This window comes from Vulpes vulpes, chromosome 8 (genome assembly GCF_048418805.1).
Source record: "Vulpes vulpes isolate BD-2025 chromosome 8, VulVul3, whole genome shotgun sequence".
Taxonomy (NCBI): Eukaryota; Metazoa; Chordata; class Mammalia; order Carnivora; family Canidae; genus Vulpes; species Vulpes vulpes.
The window spans coordinates 24912956-24934554 of record NC_132787.1 but is presented as its reverse complement, the minus strand read 5'-3'; the positions used below and the strand labels follow the sequence as shown (position 1 = coordinate 24934554).

Sequence of the window (21599 nt, the reverse complement as noted above, 5' to 3'; positions counted from 1 at the left end):
TCCCAGCACCATTTATTGAAGAGACTGTCTTTTTCCAGTGGATAGTCTTTCCTCCTTTGTCGAATATTAGTTGACCATAAAGTTGAGGGTCCACTTCTGAATTCTCTATTGTGTTTCATTGGTCCATGTGTCTGTTTTTGTGCCAGTACCACACTGTCTTGATGACCACAGCTTTGTAGTACAAAATCTGTAGTACCTGAAATCTGGCATTGTGATGCCCCCAGCTATGGTTTTCTTTTTTAAAATTCCCCTGGCTATTTGGGGTCTTTTCTGACTTCACACAAATCTTAAGATTATTTGTTCCAACTCTCTGAAGAAAGTCCATGGTATTTTGATAGGGATTGCATTAAACGTGTAAATTGCCCTGGGTAACATTGACATTTTCACAATATTAATTCTGCCAATCCATGAGCATGGAATATTTTTCCACCTCTTTGTGTCTTCCTCAATTTCTTTCAGAAGTGTTCTATAGTTTTTAGGGTATAGATCTTTTACCTCTTTGGTTAGGTTTATTCCTAGGTGTCTTATGCTTTTGGGTGCAATTGTAAATGGGATTGACTCCTTAATTTCTTTTTCTTCAGTCTCATTGTTAGTATATAGAAATGCCACTGACTTCTGGACATTGATTTTTTATCCTGCCGGCGGGTGGGGTGATTGGGTGACAGGCACTGAGGGGGGCACTTGATGGGATGAGCACTGGGTGTTATTCTATATGTTGGCAAATTGAACACCAATAAAAAATAAATTTATAAAAAACACAAGATTCACAAGTTACAAAGTTAAAATAAATCAAATAGGGCAGCCCGGGTGGCTCAGCGGTTTAGCGCCGCCTTCAGCCCAGGGCCTGATCCTGGAGACCTGGGATCAAGTCCCACATCAGGCTCCCTGCATGGAGCCTGCTTCTCCCTCTGCCTGTGTCTCTGCCTCTCTCTCCTCTCTGTGTAGTCTCATGAATAAATAAAATCTTTAAAATCAATCAATCAATCAATCAATCAAATAGTTTCCTCCATAAAATATGATTTGAGTTCCTATCATGGGCAAAGTACTGCATGAGGAAAAGAGACAAAGACACAGATACTGTGTTAGGCAATCATCAAATCCACAGCCCATAGTACTGGCAAGTATCAGCAAACAGGGATTCAAAACTCATTGTGCCTACTTCGGCATTTCCAAGCCTGGGAAAATTTGTACTCTCCAAAGCCCATTTTTGGCACATGAAAATACCATGGCTCATTTGTTTTTGTTTCCAGCCAAGCAGAATGACAGCATAACTAAAATACGAAAGCAGCTGCTCTGGGCCCTGGACAGCGATTACAGAGGCCTAGGGTGGAGGAGATGTTAGAGGTCATCCCAAGGCTATGGGGAGGATTAAATGAGATCCTGTGTACCAGAGCCCCCAACAGAGCACCTGGCTCACAGCAGGCCCCAGATCAGTAGGGAAAAAACAAATAAAAGCCAAAATGTAGTCTAATTACATTTATCCTGTGAGGCTATCAAGATCCCAGGAAGTTAATTTACTTTCACAGAGTGCTGGCACAGGATCAGGACCTGGAATCTGCACTGTAGGTTTTTCTCACTATGCACACTGCTGAGGCAGAATTGATGGTAAATTCAAGCTCAAAATTATTTGCAATGTTTCCTGAATCAAATAAATAGAGAATTTGTCAATCCACTCTGAGATTCATATAAAGAACTTGTCAATCCACTCTGAGAGAACGAATCCATAGAGTTCTGTAAATATGCAACGTAAATATGTAAATTTTATTTAAGAGAGAGAGATCACACAAGTGGGAGGGAGGGAAAGGGGGAAAGGGCGAAGCAGACTCCCCGCTGAGCAGAGAGCCCAATGCAGGGCTCCATCCCAGAACCCCAGGATCATGACCTGAGCTGAAAGCGGTCGGTTAACTGACTGAAGTACCCAGGTGCCCCTGCAGGAGCTATTCTTTTATTTTTTGTGTGTTTGTGATAATAACCAATGAAAATCTCAAAATATTCATGAGTTTGTCCATATAAACATGATTTGTATGAGACAAACTTCCTTCTCCATTCACTCTACAGAAGCCATGTGCTTTTATATCTCTGTGCCTTTTTATCCACTTCTCCTGCCTACTCTCTCTACATGATGAACTGTTATCTTAATGATAAACCTCCACTTGTCAGTCAAGATCTAGCTAATGTGTCAACACTTTTATAAAATATTATCAAGTCTCTAGGCTGAGATAAATCCTTCATTTCTACTCTCATCAAACTCTGTTTACACCTCTCTTCTAAAAGTTATAGAGTACCCATTGTATGTGCCGGCCTAAGTACAGATAAAAGGTAACATATATTATGTGCCACATACCATGTCCCCATGGTCTGCACTAACTGCAGGATCTATTATTTATTTAAGCCTCACCACAATGCTGGGAGTGGGGGCCTATTTTACCACTATTTTACAGACGAGAAGGCTGAGGTAGATTAAGTCAATCTGCAAACTGATTAAGTGTCAGAGATCAAAAGCCAGACAAAGAATCTTGATTGACAGCCTCAACTGCCTCCCCTCTGGAGCAGCTACAGCAGCTGCCCTAGCCTATGGACCTGGCAGAGATGGATACTGTGCTAACTCATTTCTGCATAACCAGTGACTCTTTTAATGGGCAACGGTTGTTTGGAAAATCTCTACTCCTACTAATATGAATCCCTATTAAAATTATTGCATTCAGTTGCTCATAGAATAAGGCACCCATCTGCCTATCAACCTGAAACTGGTAGGTGAATGAAACACATGAAAGTAAAACATAAAGGAAAAGTTCAGACACAGGGAAATGATAAATGTGGTAATGTTAATATATTCAAAATAAGTCAACAGTAAACCACAACACACACACACACACACACACACGGACATCTTTTGTATTAAGAAAGGAAGTACTGGAAAATAATTCTGAATCTGTGTTAGCTATAGATTGTACTGTTGAAATTTTTTTTTTTTTTTTTGGTGGGCACAGGGGTACACGTGCCTCTGTGTGTGTGTGTGTGTGTGTGTGTGTGTGTGTTTGTGCGTTTCCTTCCCCTAACTGACCAGCCACGTTAGTAGTTTGCTTTTTCTCTTTATGAGTCACTACACAGTGCTGCTACGTGTGTATATTTTTCATCTATTTGTTAATTTTTATTAATTCTAGTTTTTGTTAATGATATTTGACTTTCCTTTTGGAAAATAAAAGTTGAGAGGTGTTTAGAACTGGGTTGCAGTCTGTGGGCCTTCCCTCCTCATCTTTCCTCGCCTCTTTCCACGGTGTTTGACTACTTCTCCCTGCCTGCTTTTGTTTTCAATCTCTATCCTTCACAGGCATTTTTGCTGATTAAGTGTTTTCACATCTAATCCTGTCTTGGTGTCTGCTTCTCAGAGGATGAAAACTGAGAAAATTTATTTTTTTTAAAATATTGTATTTATTCATGAAAGACACAGAGAGAGAGGCAGAGAGGCAGAGACACAAGCAGAGGGAGAAGCAGGCTCCAGGCGGGGAGCCCGAGGCAGGACCCGATCCCAGGTCTCCAGGATCATGCCCTGGGCAGAAGGCGGCACTAAACCACTGAGCCACCGGGGCTGCCCCAAAACTGAGAAAATTTATATGAAACACATTCACTGCCTCAAAAACTCACAGTCTCACCAGAGGGATAGACATACATATTTTAAAAATGCAAATAATCTGGAGCGATGATTCCTATATTTGCAGTAGATATAAAGCATCTTGAGAATGCAGATACGAAAGCAATTGTTCTGCTTGGAGTAGATGGATGCATGTTATGGACCAACACAAGGAGGAGATGACTTCTAGGTCAGATCTCAAAGGAGCTGTTAGAATGGCTGAGATAAGGCACTTCAGAAAGGGAGAGTAACACCAGCAAAGACACAGAGGGATGAAGTATTTAACATACTTAGGAAATAATGTACTTGTCCATTCCTGAGAAATTGCTTCACTGTTACCATACTTTAAAACACAAACAAGGGATCCCTGGGTGGCGCAGCGGTTTGGCGCCTGCCTTTGGCCCAGGGCGCGATCCTGGAGACTCGGGATCGAATCCCACATCAGGCTCCCGGTGCATGGAGCCTGCTTCTCCCTCTGCCTATGTCTCTGCCTCTCTCTCTCTCTCACTGTGTGCCTATCATAAATACATAAAAATAAAAATAAAAATAAATAAAAAAATAAAACACAAACAAACAAAAAACACATAGATCAGCAAAGCCTACTTTGTTTACAGCTCCCAATTTCAAGGGACCTTCCAGGCTCAATCTTCCCAAGAGCAAAGAAAGCATGAACCACAGGTATGGCTCCATGCCCCCTGTTCCATCTATATTTATTGTACAGATTACATGCCAGACACCAGACAAGTCCTCAGGGAAGAGCTGCAGATTTAAATACAAGTGTGACATGCAAAGTTCTGTAAAACAAAAAGCTACAAGAAAATAATAGGCTTTCTTTCCACCACTATTTCCTTTCCAAGAGAAAAAAAATTGAGAAGGACTGGTCTAAACTACATGAGAATGAGGTCAAGTTAGTGCTGATACACTCTGACATGAGGTAAGTGTCTGCAGATCCAATCATGCTGAAAAAGGTAAGGATGGAGCACTCTTGGGAGATACATCTCTGGATTTCCAAGGAAAAATTTGTAGCCTATTGCCTATTATTGGATGTGTGCTAGGGGTAAAAATTTTGGAAATGCAGAAATACAAATGAGTAAATAAAAGTCACCCATAATTCTATGACACAGGGAAATATACACACATATGTGTGTGTCTATGTACACATGCATGCGTGTGTGGAGAATATATTTTAAATGGATGGGATAGCATGGCATGGGACATCTTGTAAACAGCTTGTATCATTTAATTCTGAACTATGAGCTGCTGCTATCTACTACCATGAAAATTTTCCTGCCTTGATTTCTGAGATATTTTTCTCTTCTAATTCTTGCTCCTTTTTTTCTCGACTTTTCCTCCTCTAATCTCCTCTTCAATCTTAAGGTATTCTTGGGTCAACACTTTTCTCTGCTCATTCAGCCTGGTCTTCCAGCATGGCAGGTATCCCCTGCTGCCTCTGCACTGATATAGCTCCCTTCATGATTGCCCTATGTTTTCTTTTTTTTTAAATATTTTATTTATTTATTCATGAAAGGCAGAGAGAGGCAGAGACACAGGCAGAGGGAGAAGCAGGCTCCATGCGTGGAGCCCGATGTGGGACTCGTTCCTGGGACTCCAAGATCATGCCCTGGGCCGAAGGCAGGAGTTAAACTGCTGAGCCACCAAGGGATCCCTGCCCTATGTTTTCTAAGTACCCATGAAACATCTCAACTTGAGTAGCTCACACATAACTCAAACTCAATCTACAAACACCAAAGTCAATTCATGATGCAGTCTTCAATCCAACTTCTGATAAAATCATTCCTTAGTTTTTAGAAAGTGTTGACTAAATACAGAAGCCAGGAGGCTATGATCCTTGCCTTCTCCCTCTTTTTCCCCTCCCAATGAGCATTGGTCACTAAGTTTGATCTTTTCTATATGTAACCACCTCTCCCATTATTCCATCCTCTCCAACACTTCTGACATGGCCTTTGTAAGGGCCCCTTATCATCTCTCACATTCCTGTAACAGGAGGTCCATAGCTTGTCTCCCTCTACCACATGCATTCACAGCTATATCAAGGAGTGAATGAAAGGTGAGGGATGAATTTACAAGTAGACTATTCCAAGAAATTATGCAGAGAAGAATAGAAAATACCAAAACATTTTTAAAAATCAAGAGAAGACCAGGTTAAGGCAAAGTTTGTTTGCTTTTTAATGCGAGAAAATTTAAGAAATATTTGTAGACAGCAAGGGAAGGAGCTAGTAAACCTGCTGTATAAGGGAGGGTTAAAAAGGTAAGTTTCCCAAGAATGTCAGAGGGAATGAGATCCCAGAGCAATCCTCAGAACCTAAGTGAAAAGAAGTAAGAATAGGCCAAAATCTTTATGTGAGGGTCAATGAAGGTTTATAACTCATTGAATTCTCAGGTCAACTGCTAAAGGTGAAAGAAAGAAGAAAAAGTGGGACCTTTGAAAAGATTGGTAAACTCTTATGAAAATGTGATCTGGAATACTGGTGAATGGAATTGAGTAGAGATAAGCAACTGTCTGTTCACATGTCCCCTTTTATGTCCCACACCTAGCACTGTGCCTGGAACCCAGTACACCCTCAGGACACATCACAGAGGCTAAGCTCCACAGTGGCAGAAACCAGGTCTTATCCACACAGTTCACACTGTGCTTAATCATTTACAAACTCAAGCATCAAAACAATGAATTGGCCTATAGAAAATTCTATAAAAATATCATTAGCCATATTCTCTGAAACTGGAGGCTTCTCATAGTATTGAACTTACCAGGAAGAAAGAAGAAAATTCATATTCATCTCAGAGATTCACTAATTAAAGTAATTCTTAGAATATATTCATATCATTAAAAATTAGGCAATTTCCCTATTTTTACCGGCAATATTGTACAATGTTGAGAATGATACAAAAACAATCATTATACTTTAATTACCCAAGACAGGAAACAGAATTAATTTTTTTTTTAGAAATATCATTTGATAGGTGTCAAAACAAACCCAGGAAGCTTCTAATAAGCTCTGAAGAAGTATATTCTATATCCTTCTGAAGTGCCCTCTGTAAACAATTAGTTCTACCTTGACTCTGTCTGAGCGGCTGTTGAAAAGTCCAATCCGTCTAATGGTGCTGAGGATGGGATCAGTGGAGTCATCAATCATGTTGTGAGTGGTCACTGGAGGCAAAGACTGTCGCTGAAGTCATAGAGGAAAGAAAATGTCAGTGGTGAAAAGAATTAATAAGTGTGACTAACGTCAACAATAGGTCATTGGCAACATGTCAACCAGTCTTTATGCCTTCCATCCTGTGGGATGACACTAATGATGATGACTAAGTTTTGCGTGGGTTCCAGAGAAGGATAATAGGTTGAAGAACTTTCTTCAGATATTGTGAACACATGATACTTTTGTTTCTCACCTGCAGCCACTATAAGAAAGGCCTACACTTCTTGACTACTTTTAGGACTTGTTTGGAATGAATGTGTCCTGAAATCTTAAGATGAACTCCTCTCCTGGATCCTTCTAGCAAGGCTGTCCTCTGACGGTGCCTGCTGCCTCACTGTTATGACAAGATGTCGGCACATGCCTATCTTGCATTTTTGCAATGTCCGCTCAACCGAGAGATATTCACCTTTTCTCTATCATGACTCAAAATGCCATGCTTTTTGAAAATTTTAGGGACAATTTTGTTGCCATTGCAATATACACAGTTTTTCAAAAAGATATATTTATTTCTTTCTAAAAATAGAAATTTTTAAAGTGGATACAAGATAAGTTCCGTGACATTTTTTAAAGGAGCCCTGAGAAGCACTCATAAAAGAAAATAAAGCAAAGTTATCATTTAGGTGAATGCATAAGAATGACTTCTCTAGTTCTCAGGTTTGTACATTTTCCAAACTGGCTCATTCCAGTAAATTAAAATATTGATCTAAATAGATTTGAACAACCTTGGGAAGGAATGGGCACTCTTTGTTACCTGAGTTGAAAAGATGGCTCTTTTCATAATTGTTACATCATCTCGATCCAGAATATTGTTCATGTCAGGAATTTCTCCTCTGTGGGGAAAACAATGTTCATCATAAAATAAAAATAACTGGCACTAATTTAATGCCACCTATGTGTCAGACAGCGTTCTAAACACTTTAAAAATAATTATAAAGCAAACATGATTTCCTGATGAAGCTCGTAGACAAATTCCTAAAACATGAAGAAGTTTGATAAAAAAACAATTTCAATAGCATCAAAGAAAATTAAAATTCATTTTTAAAGTATTAATGTTAATCACCAGGAGGAGAATATCACTATATTTTGCCTACTCTTGAGTACTATGTTCTAAAGTGGACATAACTATCTATGTTTATGTGACATAAAGGTCTTTAAGTGACATAACTGGTAAAAGGAAATGATGCATGCCTGCCATCGTCAGTCAGGAGACAGCAGAGCTTTCTTTTCATATTATAACATAATCCATATATTTTATATATAATCATTATTTTATAATACATTTTAGTTTGATTTGATTAGATTTTATACATCTATTTTTTATTTATTTTATTACATATTTAAACGTTTATTATTCATTAAGTAAATATAGGTTAATTAACATTATTTAATGTTACTAAATATTTTAATTTAATATATAAGTAAGTGTATTTAATATATAAAGTCAACATATATTTTGACTTAAAAAACTCATGAAATCTTCCTCAGTTTCGCATTGATATATTAACCCTTAATAAGAGTTCCATTGAATTAGAACCTATTTGCACATGTGAATATGTTCTCATTTGTACAACCTATCTTAAGAATTTGTCAGATGAAGGATAAAACAAGATCTGTTCACGTGATATAATACATATTCAAAGGCTACTCATTCCTTTACATCTGGATTAAAAGAAATACATTATAGCGTTTAAGTTGTTAAATTTGAATAGGGAAACCCTATAATATTTGAAGTGTTAAGTACTCCCAGCACCTACCTTAACAATGCATCATAGAGTTTCTTTCCAAATTTTTCCTTTACAGAATGTGCAATGTCCCTGTATGAATTGAAAGATTTTTAATTTAAATAGGGTCCCAATTCAAAATCTTTGTTTGCCATGGCCATGCTGATGTTTTGTCACTATATTCTTTGAAATTACAGGCCTCTTTTGTAGAACCTCCTCTACTGTGTTTCCTAGTTGCCAGTTTAGCTTGAGTTAAAATCTCCAGAGCTGAGGCACCAGAACACCCTGAGCAGCCCACAGAGCTTGACATTTTTTGACTTGATGAAATTAGGGCAAATGTGGACAGCAGGGCGGGGGAATGGATGGAAGTATAGGTGTAACAAGATGGGTAATTCATTGATAATTGTAGAATCTGGGCTATGAGCATGTAGGGAGTCATTATACAAACCTCTTTATTGTGGAATTCACATTAAAAAATTTTAATGTGAATTTCACATTAAAATTTTCACATTAAAAAAATTCTTTTCACAATAAAATTTTTAAAAATTCAACCCATCGTTAAAGATTGCTGCAGAGGCTTTATCCGTCCATGGTGGCTCATTCCAAAGTTTTTATAGTAACAGTTTGATAGGCACTACATAATATGACATAGTAGCCTATAAGAAGAGAAACAAGTAGCATTTGTGCTATAATAATCTTTACTTATTTTTTTTTTTACTTATTCGTTTGTGAAAGAGAGAGAGAAAGCAGGAACGGGGAGTAGATCAGAGGGAGAGGGAGAAGCAGACCGTCTGTTAAGCAGGATGTCAGACGTGGGGCTCAATCCCAGAACCCCAGGATCATGAGCTGAGCTGAAGGCAGACACTTAAGTGTCTTGTGCTATAATCATTGTAAGGCTGTCCAGCACTCCTTGTGCTATAATCATCGTAAGGAATAAAACAGTCAAGGAGATATATCAGAAATTATGCATGTCAAAAAAATCTCTTTACACTTATTGCTTGAGAACATTCAAAAAACATGAGATTACCATAGCTGTTTCCGCACTGCCTGGCCTTTCAGTGTTTCCACGTTGAAATTATTTGTCTTGGCAGGCATAATGAAAAATACCACTACCGTGACGTCACTTTTATGCATCTAATGAGGGATTAGGAAACATAACAAGTCAACTACCAAAGATAAAAGAAAACGTCAACAGATAGACTTTAAACTTTAAAAAGTATATAGTGTTTTAAATTATCTTTAGATAAAAGGAATACTTATTTATGATTTACAGAGACATTAAACCCACCTTCCTGAAGCTTACTCAGAAATTTAAATCTGGCTTTCAGTCCAGAACTGCTGGTTAACAATTTGAAAATTCAAACATAAAATATTTTCATTAAGCAGCTAAAATATATAACAATGGCTAGTGATATCATAGTGCTTTTCTGTGGTTAAAAAAAGTCACATCAATCTGAGCTGTCTTTAAAATTTCATATTGGAAAATTAATGGGAGTTTGGCTTTGTTTCATTCTATTTTTTTTCTAGTTTTTATTCACTTTGATTTGCACAAAAAGAGTATTTACACTTTCCTGTTACATGTCTTATCATAATGCTACATTTTGGTTTTTTAGTCTTAAAGTCCAGGAACAAGCAAAGGAAAATGTGCTCAGCACTTCTGGTGTGGCAGGCACTGTGCTGGATGCTTTAAATGCATAACTTAACTCCATCCTCACAATAACTGTGCACAATAGATGGCTCTCTTTTCATCTTGCTAACTGAAAGAGAGGCATGAGGGTATCAATTGTCTAAGTTCCTACAACAGATTATTGGTAAAGTTGGGATTAAAACTGGTGTTTTTTGATTCTATACTCTGTTTGCTTTCCCCTTTCCCTAGCATGTCTCAGAAGGAAATGATACATCCAGTCGTGAGAATGGAAGCATAAACTTACTTAAAACCATGAACATATGAATGTTCATGTAGTCTGGAATTGACTATCTCCAAAGTGTGGGCACCACAAACTCTGTGGCCCCTTCAAGAGTCTATTAATTACGTTCTATTTTTAAAAATCTATGGAAGTCAAAAAAATAAAAATAAAAAAATAAAAAAATAAAAATAAAAATCTTTGGAAGTCATAGAATAGGAAACTCTTCAAGAGAAGCCAATGTGTTATGAAAGAATAAATGTACTATATGAAAGAGAATACTTTCTTTTAATTTCTCCAAGTATTGTAATTATCTTTGATGTCTAGAATAGCAATTGGCTTTTTTTCATATTTAAAAATAAAGTGACTATTTAATAAATGTATAGATAAATTGATTAATCATGTCCCTAAACATGATATATGTTTGACATAACTTTGAGTCCATCTATAAAGCTTGTTGAATAGATACATACCAGGAAATAATGGAATTAGATTATTCTAGCCTATTCTAGAATAATCTATGTGGTCTTCAGTCCTATTTTAGAGTTGAATTTTTATTAATGTATTATTTCCTTATTAAGTGGTATCAGTGAATCTTTTTGTATACTTGGTACGATATCTGCTCTAAGGCAAAAATAAATTTATGTCCAAGGAAAAATATTAACTGGAGAAGAGTATGAGCTCAGGAAAGTTTAAATTGTCTTGGTATCTCAGTAAGATTGAAATTCTACACTGGTCTCCTGTAGCTTATTGTTATTTATTCTATATCTATATGATAGGATTAGAATATAAACCAATAATTTTAATCACTAGCTATTACATGGTACCATTTTGTATAGCTGCTTCTATTGGCACAGGTTTTACTGCTGGCTTAATTGGGAAGCTATATTAAGTCCCACCTTCCTGAGCAAAAACTGAATCTGCATGAAAGTAGGAACCTCCTTTCCCCTCCTTGTTTCCATGTGGTGGGATATCTCCTGGTTTCATAGTTGAAGGCTCTTAATCTTAGGGAGGGGGTATGGCTGGTGAGTAGGGAGAGGAATAGTTTGTGTATGGCTGCCCTGATGAACGGAGAGAAATTGTTTGGTTGCCAGCTGTATGGCACAGGTTCCTCTGAAGGCCTTCTTTGGTTGAGGGAGGACAGCAATATGGTGAGATAGCTAGGTCTAATAGTAAGGTTCAATATCCGGAAGCCTATTGGTGCCATATACCAAGCCACATCTTCCATTCAAGTTTTTATCAGTTTTAAAAACATCAAATTTTGTTCTCCATTTGCTTGACTTTTTCATATTTATCTTTCAACTGGTTAACTCTTGGGACAGGGGAAAGAATGTCATAATGTCATATTAAAATATATCACAATAATCTTGTGGTTCTCTCTTTAAAATACCTGATAACATAGGCAGATAAACAAATGAACAACTTGGTGATCCCAACCTGTAAATTGAAAGACTAGAGCCATTTTTAAAATAAGGTTGACATTGTAAGTATTTACAACCACATATCTCTTGGAAAGTTCTTAAGAAGCCAGAAAGTTCTTTACTTTCCACAGAAGAAAGTCCTCCTATAAAAGTATCGTGTGGCATTACTAGAGCATTCTTACCCTCAGCAGAAAATTAAGCCTGGATAAGGCTTCTAGGAAGATGTCAGCACCTTTGTTTGAAAACTCATATCTCCCAGCAATGAAAAGGAACAAAGTCTTTTCAAGATCAAAGTCCAGATGACTAAAACAAAACAAAACAGTTTCAAATGAAATAAGGCAACAGCAACAAAATGTACAAATGAATTCTGTTAAAGTTCAAAGAGAGCTGGGAAAGACAAACATTTACTATAACAGTCTTGTTTTCTCTATGCCATAGGTCCCCAAAACACACGCTATTTCTTTTTTAAATAAAGAAGAGCATACCCATAGAAATGACCTCGAACAAAATCTTGGATCCTGGCCTTGTACATGGCATGTAGATTTTGAAACTCATGTACTGCCGAAAATTTCTTAACACTCAAGCCATTTGGAGTAACTACATCTGGAAAAGCAAAAATAATATCATGGCAAAAATCTTTTGAGAGAGGGTATCATTGTAGAAAAATAGTTTGTTTAGATACATAAAATTAGATGTCTCTTAACACTTCTAGTTTCTATCATTGAACCAAAAATTCATAAAACATCACAATAAATTATTGAAATAGGAAATTAGGAGTGAGTGACCAAAATAACATTAACTAGTACAATGAAACATCTAATTAAAAGCACTAATACTGATCATTATAGTTTTCATTTATTGATGTCTTATTATTGCTCTTAACACTCTAAACACTTTACAGTGTAACTCATTTAATCCCTGCAAGAACCAATGGAGCAGGTGTTCTTATCTGCATTTCCATAGGCACAGAGCTGTTAAGGTATCCGTCCAAGAACACAAGTGTCAGAAGTAGAATCCATGTAGTCTCCCTCCACATGTTGTGTCTTTAACCATGCTGTACACTAAACTACCTCTTAGCATCTTATTTTGACCAAAAGTGTGGGAAATGCTCTGTTCACTTGGAAAATTGGAAAGTCACGCCTTTCTTTCTAATTCCCAGAAGAACTTACTCAAGTAGGAGGACATGTTTGGCTTTCAAGAATAATTATTAGTTTGTGACAAGAAAGATAGAGACTCTTCAGAGTACAAGATGGGAACTACCTAGTGACTTGAATACATGGGCTGCTGCATTTAGTAGCAGGAAAAACAAATTAAAATTTAAAAAAAAGCCATATTAAAAAAAACCGGTAACACATGGCAATGGGCATTTTTGCAAAGGAGATTTGAGCTAGAATTATAAATATGCTATTGTTTTGAAGGATATTTTACAGTTAACAAGCTATCTTTTGAAATGATTCCACAAAATCAACCCAGACTTCTTGGTCAGTTTTCTTAAAAAGAAGAACAAACTGCCAGTTCTTCTGCTTTTTTACTAAGTAATTGGACAAATTCTATACTCCACAGCAGAGTCAATTTTAGGTTGTCAAGGTTTCTAGTGAAAGCCCTCATGTGAATAATTCCTATAGTCTTATCAGGATAGTAAACGATCCCCTTTTATAATGTATTTCTCTTCCCGTAACATTATATAGTGCTTAGTTTGTGCTAGATGCTAGTGTAATTGATAAATATTAATTTAATTTGTATAAATCTATATGAAGTAAGTTATTTTGCTATCCCAATTTTACAAGTGAAGAACTGATCTATAGAGAGGTTAAGCTATTTGCACAAGATCAAGAAACTACAAAGTAACAGAGATAGGATTTAAAACCAAGGCTACTTGGGGGCACCTGGTTGGCTTAGTCAGTTAAGCATCTGATTCTTGATTTTGGCTCAGGTCATGATCTCAGGGTCATATGATCCAGCCTAGCATCCGGCTCTGTGCTGAATGTGGAGTCTGCTTGAGACTCTCTCTCTCCCTCTGCCCCTCCCTCCGTACTCTCACTTTCTAAAATAAATAAATAAATCTATAAAATAAAATGAAACCAAAAAATTTAAGACTTTAGTTATTTAGGAGAGAGAGAGAGAAAGAGAATGTGCATACACATGCACGAATGAAGGAGGGACAGGCAGAGAGGGAGAGAGAAACTCTCAAGCAGATTCCCAGCTGAGCCTGGAGTCCTATCCAGGCTCCATCTCACAACCCTGAGACGGTGAGCTGAGCTAAAATCAAAACTCTTTGTCTTAACCAACTGAACCCCCAGGCGCCCCTAATTAGGCTTTTTGCATCCCATGGAACATAAAAGAAAACTGGACACTGCCAAAAGTTTCAGAGCTGACATTTTTATTCTACAAGTGTGCATACATACTGACCCATCTGTTTAGACTCCCTCCTGTGGGAGCATTCTGATTGGCCAGTTTAGGCTGGGTATCTACCTCTAGACCAATAAGCTGTGACCAAGTGATAGAATCACATTCTATGAACATGTCTCTCAGCATTGTAACCTCTGGATAGATCTGGGGATAGGTCTCAGAAAAGCTTTCAAGGTCACGGGGGAAGTAAAACAATAAGTTTCTACTAAATGGGATCAATGATGAAATGTCACAAGATGTAGGACTGGAATATTCTCACACAAATTTTTGATATTTTTTTGTAATTTTGTTTCCTTAAAATAGAAAAGTTAACTTGCTTTACACACAGCAGGTCACTGTGACAACCCTAGAGCATAAGCCCATTTCTAGCATAACCCATTTATTCAACAAGCACAGACGGAACACTACTATGTTCTGGATATAGCTCAGTATTGGTTTTACAACAGAGCTGACATTGAGAATTAAAATATGTGCAAAGATTTGGGTGGTAGCAGTGGATGCCATTTTTCCTCTATTAGTTTATACTTTTTTGTTTCAAACAAAAGTTTTAGACTCCAATGTCATTTAGGACTGAAAGGTGGGTGATGAATTCAGAGATAATAATTACCAGGCTTCCTCTTTAGCATATGTTCTGCTTCTATTGCAGTTATTTCAGATACTGTGGTGAATACATGAGCACAATGGACAGAGGCCCGCTCCATGCAATACCGGTGGTAAATCTGCCTTTCCCCAGCCTCTTTGTCTATGTTAAACTGTTAAAAAAAAAAAAGAGAGAGAGAGAGAGAGAAGAGAAAAGGAAAGGGAAAAAAAAGAAAAGAAAAAGAAAAGAAAAAAAGGAAAGGAAAAGAAAAGAAAAGGAAGAAAAAGCAAAAACACATATACATTTGATATACATTTGCTCATACAATCAATCCTTGACAAACATGAGGGTTAGGGGCAGGGACCCCTGGTGTAGTCAGAAATCCCCATTTAACTTTTGACTTCACCCTAGCACTTAACTACTAATAACCTACAGTTTACAGGAAGCCTTACCGATGATAAAAACAGTTGATTAACACATATTTTGTATGTTATGTGCATTACATACTATATTTTTACAATAAAGTAATCTGGAGAACAGAAAATGTTAGTAAGTAAATCATAAGGAAGAGACAACACATTTACAGTACTATAATATATTTATTGAAAGAATCCATGTATAAATGGACCCGCACAGTTCAAACCTGTGTTGTTCAAGGATCAACTATACTGATCCTTCTACACAAGTGAAACAAAATCATATATTATCCATATTGTTTTTCCTCAATTCTGTGTAAAGTTTTATAACCACAAAAAAGTAATAACTTTTTATTAAACCTATTACTAAATGCACAGTTATGCATGATTTAAGAAGTATTATTCACTTCACTTCTGCTTCTAAACTGCTATTTAATCCCTTAAGTAAATAGTTTTACTTTGCTATAATTACATAGAATTCTTAATTTTTTGGTATTTTAATATTTACTTACCTTACATCTTACAAATATTGAGCTAATTCCTTTCCCCAAGGTCCTTATCTTATTTTTCCAATAAACAAAGAAACAAAGGTGACATTAAGCTCTATATTGAAAATAAGGATAATTATTATCACTTTAATTGGCTGGTGTGTTAGATTGTGCAATCATCCACAAGATATCCTGGGTATCTTAACTTAAATTAAAAAAAAAAAAACTTCAGAAACCAATAAGCCAAGCACCAAACAATTAATTAAATAGTTGGCAACAGTTGTGGGCTTTTGCCATATTGCTTAGCTGAACATTATGTCTCACATAGCTGCAGATGAAACTAGCAGTGTTTAAGAGAGAAAAGTGTATAAGGTTACTCGCATTATATTAGCAGGGTGCATTTTTCGTTAGAAGCTCAACACTGTGGATCAGGCTCTCTTCTAAGCACGTATCATATTTAATCCTTATAAACCAACTGTGGTTTGTATTTTGTCTTCATTTTATGCAGGGGAAAATTGAAGCTTGTAAAGGTTAGGAAACCTGCCCAAGATCACATTCCTATTAAGTGTCTTAGCAGAGCCCTGAACTGATATCAAATCAGGCTGACTCCAAGCTTGTGCACTCTTCTACTTTTCTATCCTTTAGACTCCAGTTCAACCAACAAGTCAGTCCCAACGATTACTGCACCATATACTGAAATAGACTGAAAAAAAAATACTGAAAAAGACTTATTATATGATTCTAGAGATTACAACAAAGAAATTCCTAGAGCATTCTTTCTTAACTGTAATATTGTAATGTTTCTGTGAAAATGTTTGAAACATGGCTCTCTATGGCATCCATAGATCAGCTGAAGTTATCCTAAGAGCTCTATTTGACTGGTCTCATTTATTCAACCAAATCTCTCATTCAACCAACATTTGTTGAGTAATTTATTGTTTCTGTGGCCTTCAAAGAGCTTATAGATTAGTGAGAAAACAGGTTAAAATTAAGTAGAAATGAGTAAGTGCCTGAGGAAAGCATAGGATCAGAGTGGGACTGATTCACACTGGCTGAGAATAGAGAAATGTATCTCTTACTATGCAAGTGTTCATATCGTCAGTATCACCTTCAGAATTTAAGACTTTCAAGGGCAAGGACCATAACTTATTAATCTTTGTACCTCCAAGTTGATTGGATGAATAAAATGGCATTTGGACCGAGACATGAAAGTTTAATTTGAAGAAGGTTATTTTGGATTGAAAAATTAGCTGCCCTAAAGAACACATATATTAAGTCAAATAGCATGTGTAGGAAATAGCATCTGATATGACTGCAGCAGTGGTATAAGAGAAGATGATAGACAAGGCTAGAAAGTTGGCCTTTGTCCTATGTACAATGAAAAGGACCGAAAGGGTTCATTTAATCATATGGTAAAGACAGCTTATGCATAGGAAAGATAACTCTGGAAAAATTATGAAATGTTTTATGCTTAGAAAAGTGCCTGGTACATGGAAAGTGCTCAATACCTTTAGCTATTGTTACTATGATTATTGTTGGTTTTATTGTAGAGAGTAATAAGATTTCACATATGGGACAGCGTTTAACATCTAGACATTTAGAGATAAGAAAATAGGATTTCTAAATGAGTAAACCAAGTGTTCAAATATTTAAGGGAGGGACAGCAAAGGCCTGGTGAACCTGAAAGGTCTCAATGAAGACAGGCATGTGCCTTTTCCTGGTCCCATGGTCCCCTTACCATGCAGGCCTATGGTATGCATGGCCACACCTGTGGTTTACGGCAACTCTAGGTGTTTATACATGTTGTCCACTTTTCCACATGCATATGGTAGTCTGTTAAAATCTGTCCTGCGGGGGCACTTGGGTGGCTCAGTTGGTCAAGTGCCTCCCTTCAGATCAACTCATGATTGCAGAGTTCTGGGATTGAGCCCAGAACTCTCTCTCTCCCTCTGGTCCTCCCCCCCTCCTTCGTGCATGCTGTCTCTCTCTCAAAATGAATAAGTAAAATCTTTAAAAGATTAACTATAAAATCTCTGTCCGGTAATTCCAATATCTAACATATCTGGCCCTGGTTATTTTGACAATGAATCTCACTTTCCTACATTTTCATGTATCTCATTACTTTTTGTTAAATTCAGGAAAGTGTGTATAAAAGAACAAAAAATGAGGAAAAGTACATATTAGTCAGTAAAGCAACATCCAGTGACAATGGAGGATAACTCTATGATTAAGGTGATGAGCTCAAAATTTGGTCAGATGGAAAAGTTAAAATCCATCAAGCGATTGTCTACGATTTTCTTTCACAGTTTTTTATCCCAGACAGCACTGTCCTTACATTTGCATCCAAGAAATCCTAATGCCATCAAGAAAAGAGGCCACATCATAAGAAAATTATTGGTCTTTTTTTTAAAAAGCAGTAGCTATATCACCTTTATTTTTTTTTTAAGATTTTATATATTTATTCATGAGAGACACAGAGAGAAAGAGAGTCAGAGACATAGCCGGAGGGGGAAGCAGGCTCCATGCAAGAAGCCCGATGTAGGACTCAATCCTGGGACTCCAGGATCATGCCCTGGGCCGAAGGCAGGTGCTCAACCACTGAGCCACCCAGGCATTCCTATCGCCTTTATTGTTGAGGGGAAAACTAGTCAATGGCTGGACCCATAAGAATGAATTTGGAAATATCTTCTTGGAGAGGTGACGGGGTGGCTCAAACAGTGAAGCCTTCGGCTCTTGGTTTTGGCTCAGGTCATGATCTCCAAGTCATGGGATCAAGCCCTGTGGAGCCCCAGGTGGAGCCTCAAGTGAAGTCCTGCTTTGAGCCCCTGATAGGGCTCCACCCTCAGCAGAGACCCTGCTTCCTCCTTGCCCTCCCACTCACACTCACCTCCCCGCATCTCAAATAAATAAATAAATAAATCTTTTAAAAACATATCTTCTTGGACAGTTTCAGAATATTCATACACTGGCTGAAAATGATTAAATTGCTATTTAATTTATTTATTTATTTTTAAGATTTTATTTATTTATTCATGAGAGACACACACAGAGAGAGAGAGAGAGGCAGAGACACAGGCAGAGGGAGAAGAAGGCTCCATGAAGGAAGCCTGATGTGGGACTCGATCGTGGGACTCCAGGATCACACTCTGGGCCAAAGGCAGGCACCAAACTGCTGAGCCACCCAGGGATCCCCAAGTTGCTATTTTCATTAACAAATTTAACTACAAACTTAAACCAACATCAAAGTCCTGTGAATTGACTTTTAACAGAGCATGTTTTCATGTTGCAATTAGTTTTTGAGTAAAATAATTCTACTCTTTCTCTTTTATACAAGTTAGGTACTTTCATTCTTGTTCCTATCTCTCCCCCATATTTACTTGCCTGAGCCAAAGCTTACTGCAACTGATTCTGGGACTTGCATCAAAGACTAAATTATGACTCATTTCTTATGTTGAATGTTTAAAAAGTTTTCATGCATATATATAATATACACATAATTATATTATATATTATATATTTAATTTATTATATAACATCCAAATTCTAAACCTACTGTGAGCATGGGGTGAGGAGGATCTGTAGGAAATGATTATGGGGGCCTTTTCTATGAAAAATAATTATGAGTTTAACTCAAAATCACCTGGGTGGCTCAGTGGTTGAACATCTGCCTTTGGCTCAGGTTGTAATTCTGGGGTCTGGGATCAAGTCCCACATCAGGCTCCTTGTGGGGAGCCTGCTTCTCCCTCTGCCTATGTCTTGGCCTTTCTCTCTCTCTGTCTCTCATGAATAAATAAATAAATTATTTTTTAAAAAAACAAATCTAGTTCCTAATTACTTGTGATCTCCTAGTCACTCTGCTGGACAGGATATTTTACTAGAATGATGGGTTGGGGCTGACTCAGCTCACACATTTCAACCAGTGAAGAGCCTTAAGATGAGAAGATACATCATATTTGAAGATAAAATGGTATAAATACTAACCTTTTGTCCAAGGGATAATATTGTAATATGTAACTACACACTATAATCATTTGTTACTTAAAAACAACCAATATTATCTAATGAATTTTATTAGTTGTTTTTATTAATTGTTACTATATAATGGTCTTAGATGTTCTGAAGTAAAATATTTGATACGCCTCTCCAATATTTTGTCTTTCACAAAAATCAAAGTCTATTCTTTTCTAGGAAACAAGATCGCTGAGCTTATCAAAGATCAGTGGCTTGACCTTATTAGTGTATCATTATCATATACTGTCAGGAAATTTCCCTGATTTGACTTTCTGATGACTTTATTTTAAATGTACAACTTATGTTTACAATTTGACCTTTAGGTTAGACTGACCTTTTCATAGGAAAGCTCTCTTTAGGACCACATATTGCTTTGCAAATGTTAAAGTTTGTCAGAAAGAGCTTTCCTACACTCAAAACATCTCTGGGATAGTAGAAAAGCTTTCCATTACCATTAACTAAGTGTTCATGTATTACAAACACACACACACACACATATTCTGTTTCATAGAATTTTAGAACTTTTTTAAACCACAGAAATCTTTAGAAATCAACTTTCCAACTTCCTAATTTTCCTGACAGTAAACAGAACCCAAAAATGCTAAGTTCATTTGATTGGCAGTATAGATACCAAGTCTATAAAACCCTGACTTTCTGGTATTCAAATGCTTTGTTGATATCACTGACATGGTGATATAAAAGGTATAATTTTATTAATCTGACTTAGCTGTCAGCAAATAAAAGAAAATGTCAAAACACAATGACCTTGGTCATAAAGTTGGGCAGTCTTTTAAGATAAGGAAACCCAATTATTTGGTCACCAAGGACCCTGTTTTAAAGAACTGTCTTACTCAACCCACACACCAACTCCACCTATACATCACAGGGTTACAGGAGAAATCTGACCATCTGTTCACTTGAAAGAGAGAGGAAGACCCAGAGTTGTACGCCTAGAACACTGGGTCTAGCTGCCACTCTGAGCTGTGTGTGGATCCAGCACCCTCACAGTGTTTCCTTAGCTTCATACACAGGAGTCCAACCCACTTACACCTGCTGTGCCTCTTTGGATCTTGGCTTCACTGTTCCAAAGTAGATACACATCCAGCCTGTCACCACTACGCTCTACTGCACTCTGACGATTAAACTGCATCAACTCTCTGTCACCTCAAGGGAGGCTTTGTCATGAATGTTGATTCATTAAAAGGGCATTTCTGCCATCTGGTTGGCAGATGGAAATGTAAAGATCAATACTTCTCATCCCTCAGGTTCAAGGATCAGAAAGAAAGGTGGTTGGGTGGGGGAAGGAGGGAGGACTTTTTACCTTATCCAGATGGTTGTAGAAATCAATGTTTGCTGCACAGAGATACCTCCCAAGCAGTGTGGCATGAGTGGTAAATATTGTAGCAATGGGAAGTTTCCGAGCTCGAGAAAGGATCAGCCCAGTTCCTGCCTGCCATTCATGGAATTGGGCAATGACATGTTTCCCATCTGCATGATCTGTCACCTACATCAGAAAAGAAACATTTAGAAGAGTTGTTGGTAAAGCTTGATCTTGACCATGGCCCACAGCATAAGGAAAGTTATCGTGCCCATAAATTTTTGCAAAATTTAAAGAGAACTAAGCAAGAAGTATGCAGATTTAGCCAGCAGAATTGTTTTATAGGATTTAGCTGCATGTTCAAAAAGCCCACATATTTTTGTGGTATAATCCTCCCTTTCGGTAATGAAGCAGATTTATTTTTGTAAGTACAGAGGGGCCTAAGAGAACAAATGCACAGTAGGCACTCAATAAATATTCAT

The 21599-nt window shown here is 37.2% G+C and overlaps 1 protein-coding gene across 3 annotated transcripts in view; it reads right to left on the bottom strand.

Moving 5' to 3' along the window:
• Positions 1–21599, bottom strand: part of GYS2 (glycogen synthase 2) — a 54170-nt gene that overhangs the window by 16586 nt on the left and 15985 nt on the right. For all 3 annotated transcript variants that reach the window (XR_012002929.1, XR_012002930.1, XM_025995578.2), the window contains exons 4-11: positions 21121–21303; positions 14912–15056; positions 12381–12498; positions 12078–12198; positions 9598–9704; positions 8604–8663; positions 7601–7679; positions 6706–6819 (exon numbers count right to left, since the gene is read on the bottom strand). Coding sequence is in view for 1 of the 3 variants with exons in the window: in XM_025995578.2 (XP_025851363.1) it covers positions 6706–6819; positions 7601–7679; positions 8604–8663; positions 9598–9704; positions 12078–12198; positions 12381–12498; positions 14912–15056; positions 21121–21303 (927 nt within the window). In the remaining 2 variants the exon portion in view is untranslated. The remainder of the gene's footprint in view (positions 1–6705; positions 6820–7600; positions 7680–8603; positions 8664–9597; positions 9705–12077; positions 12199–12380; positions 12499–14911; positions 15057–21120; positions 21304–21599) is intronic.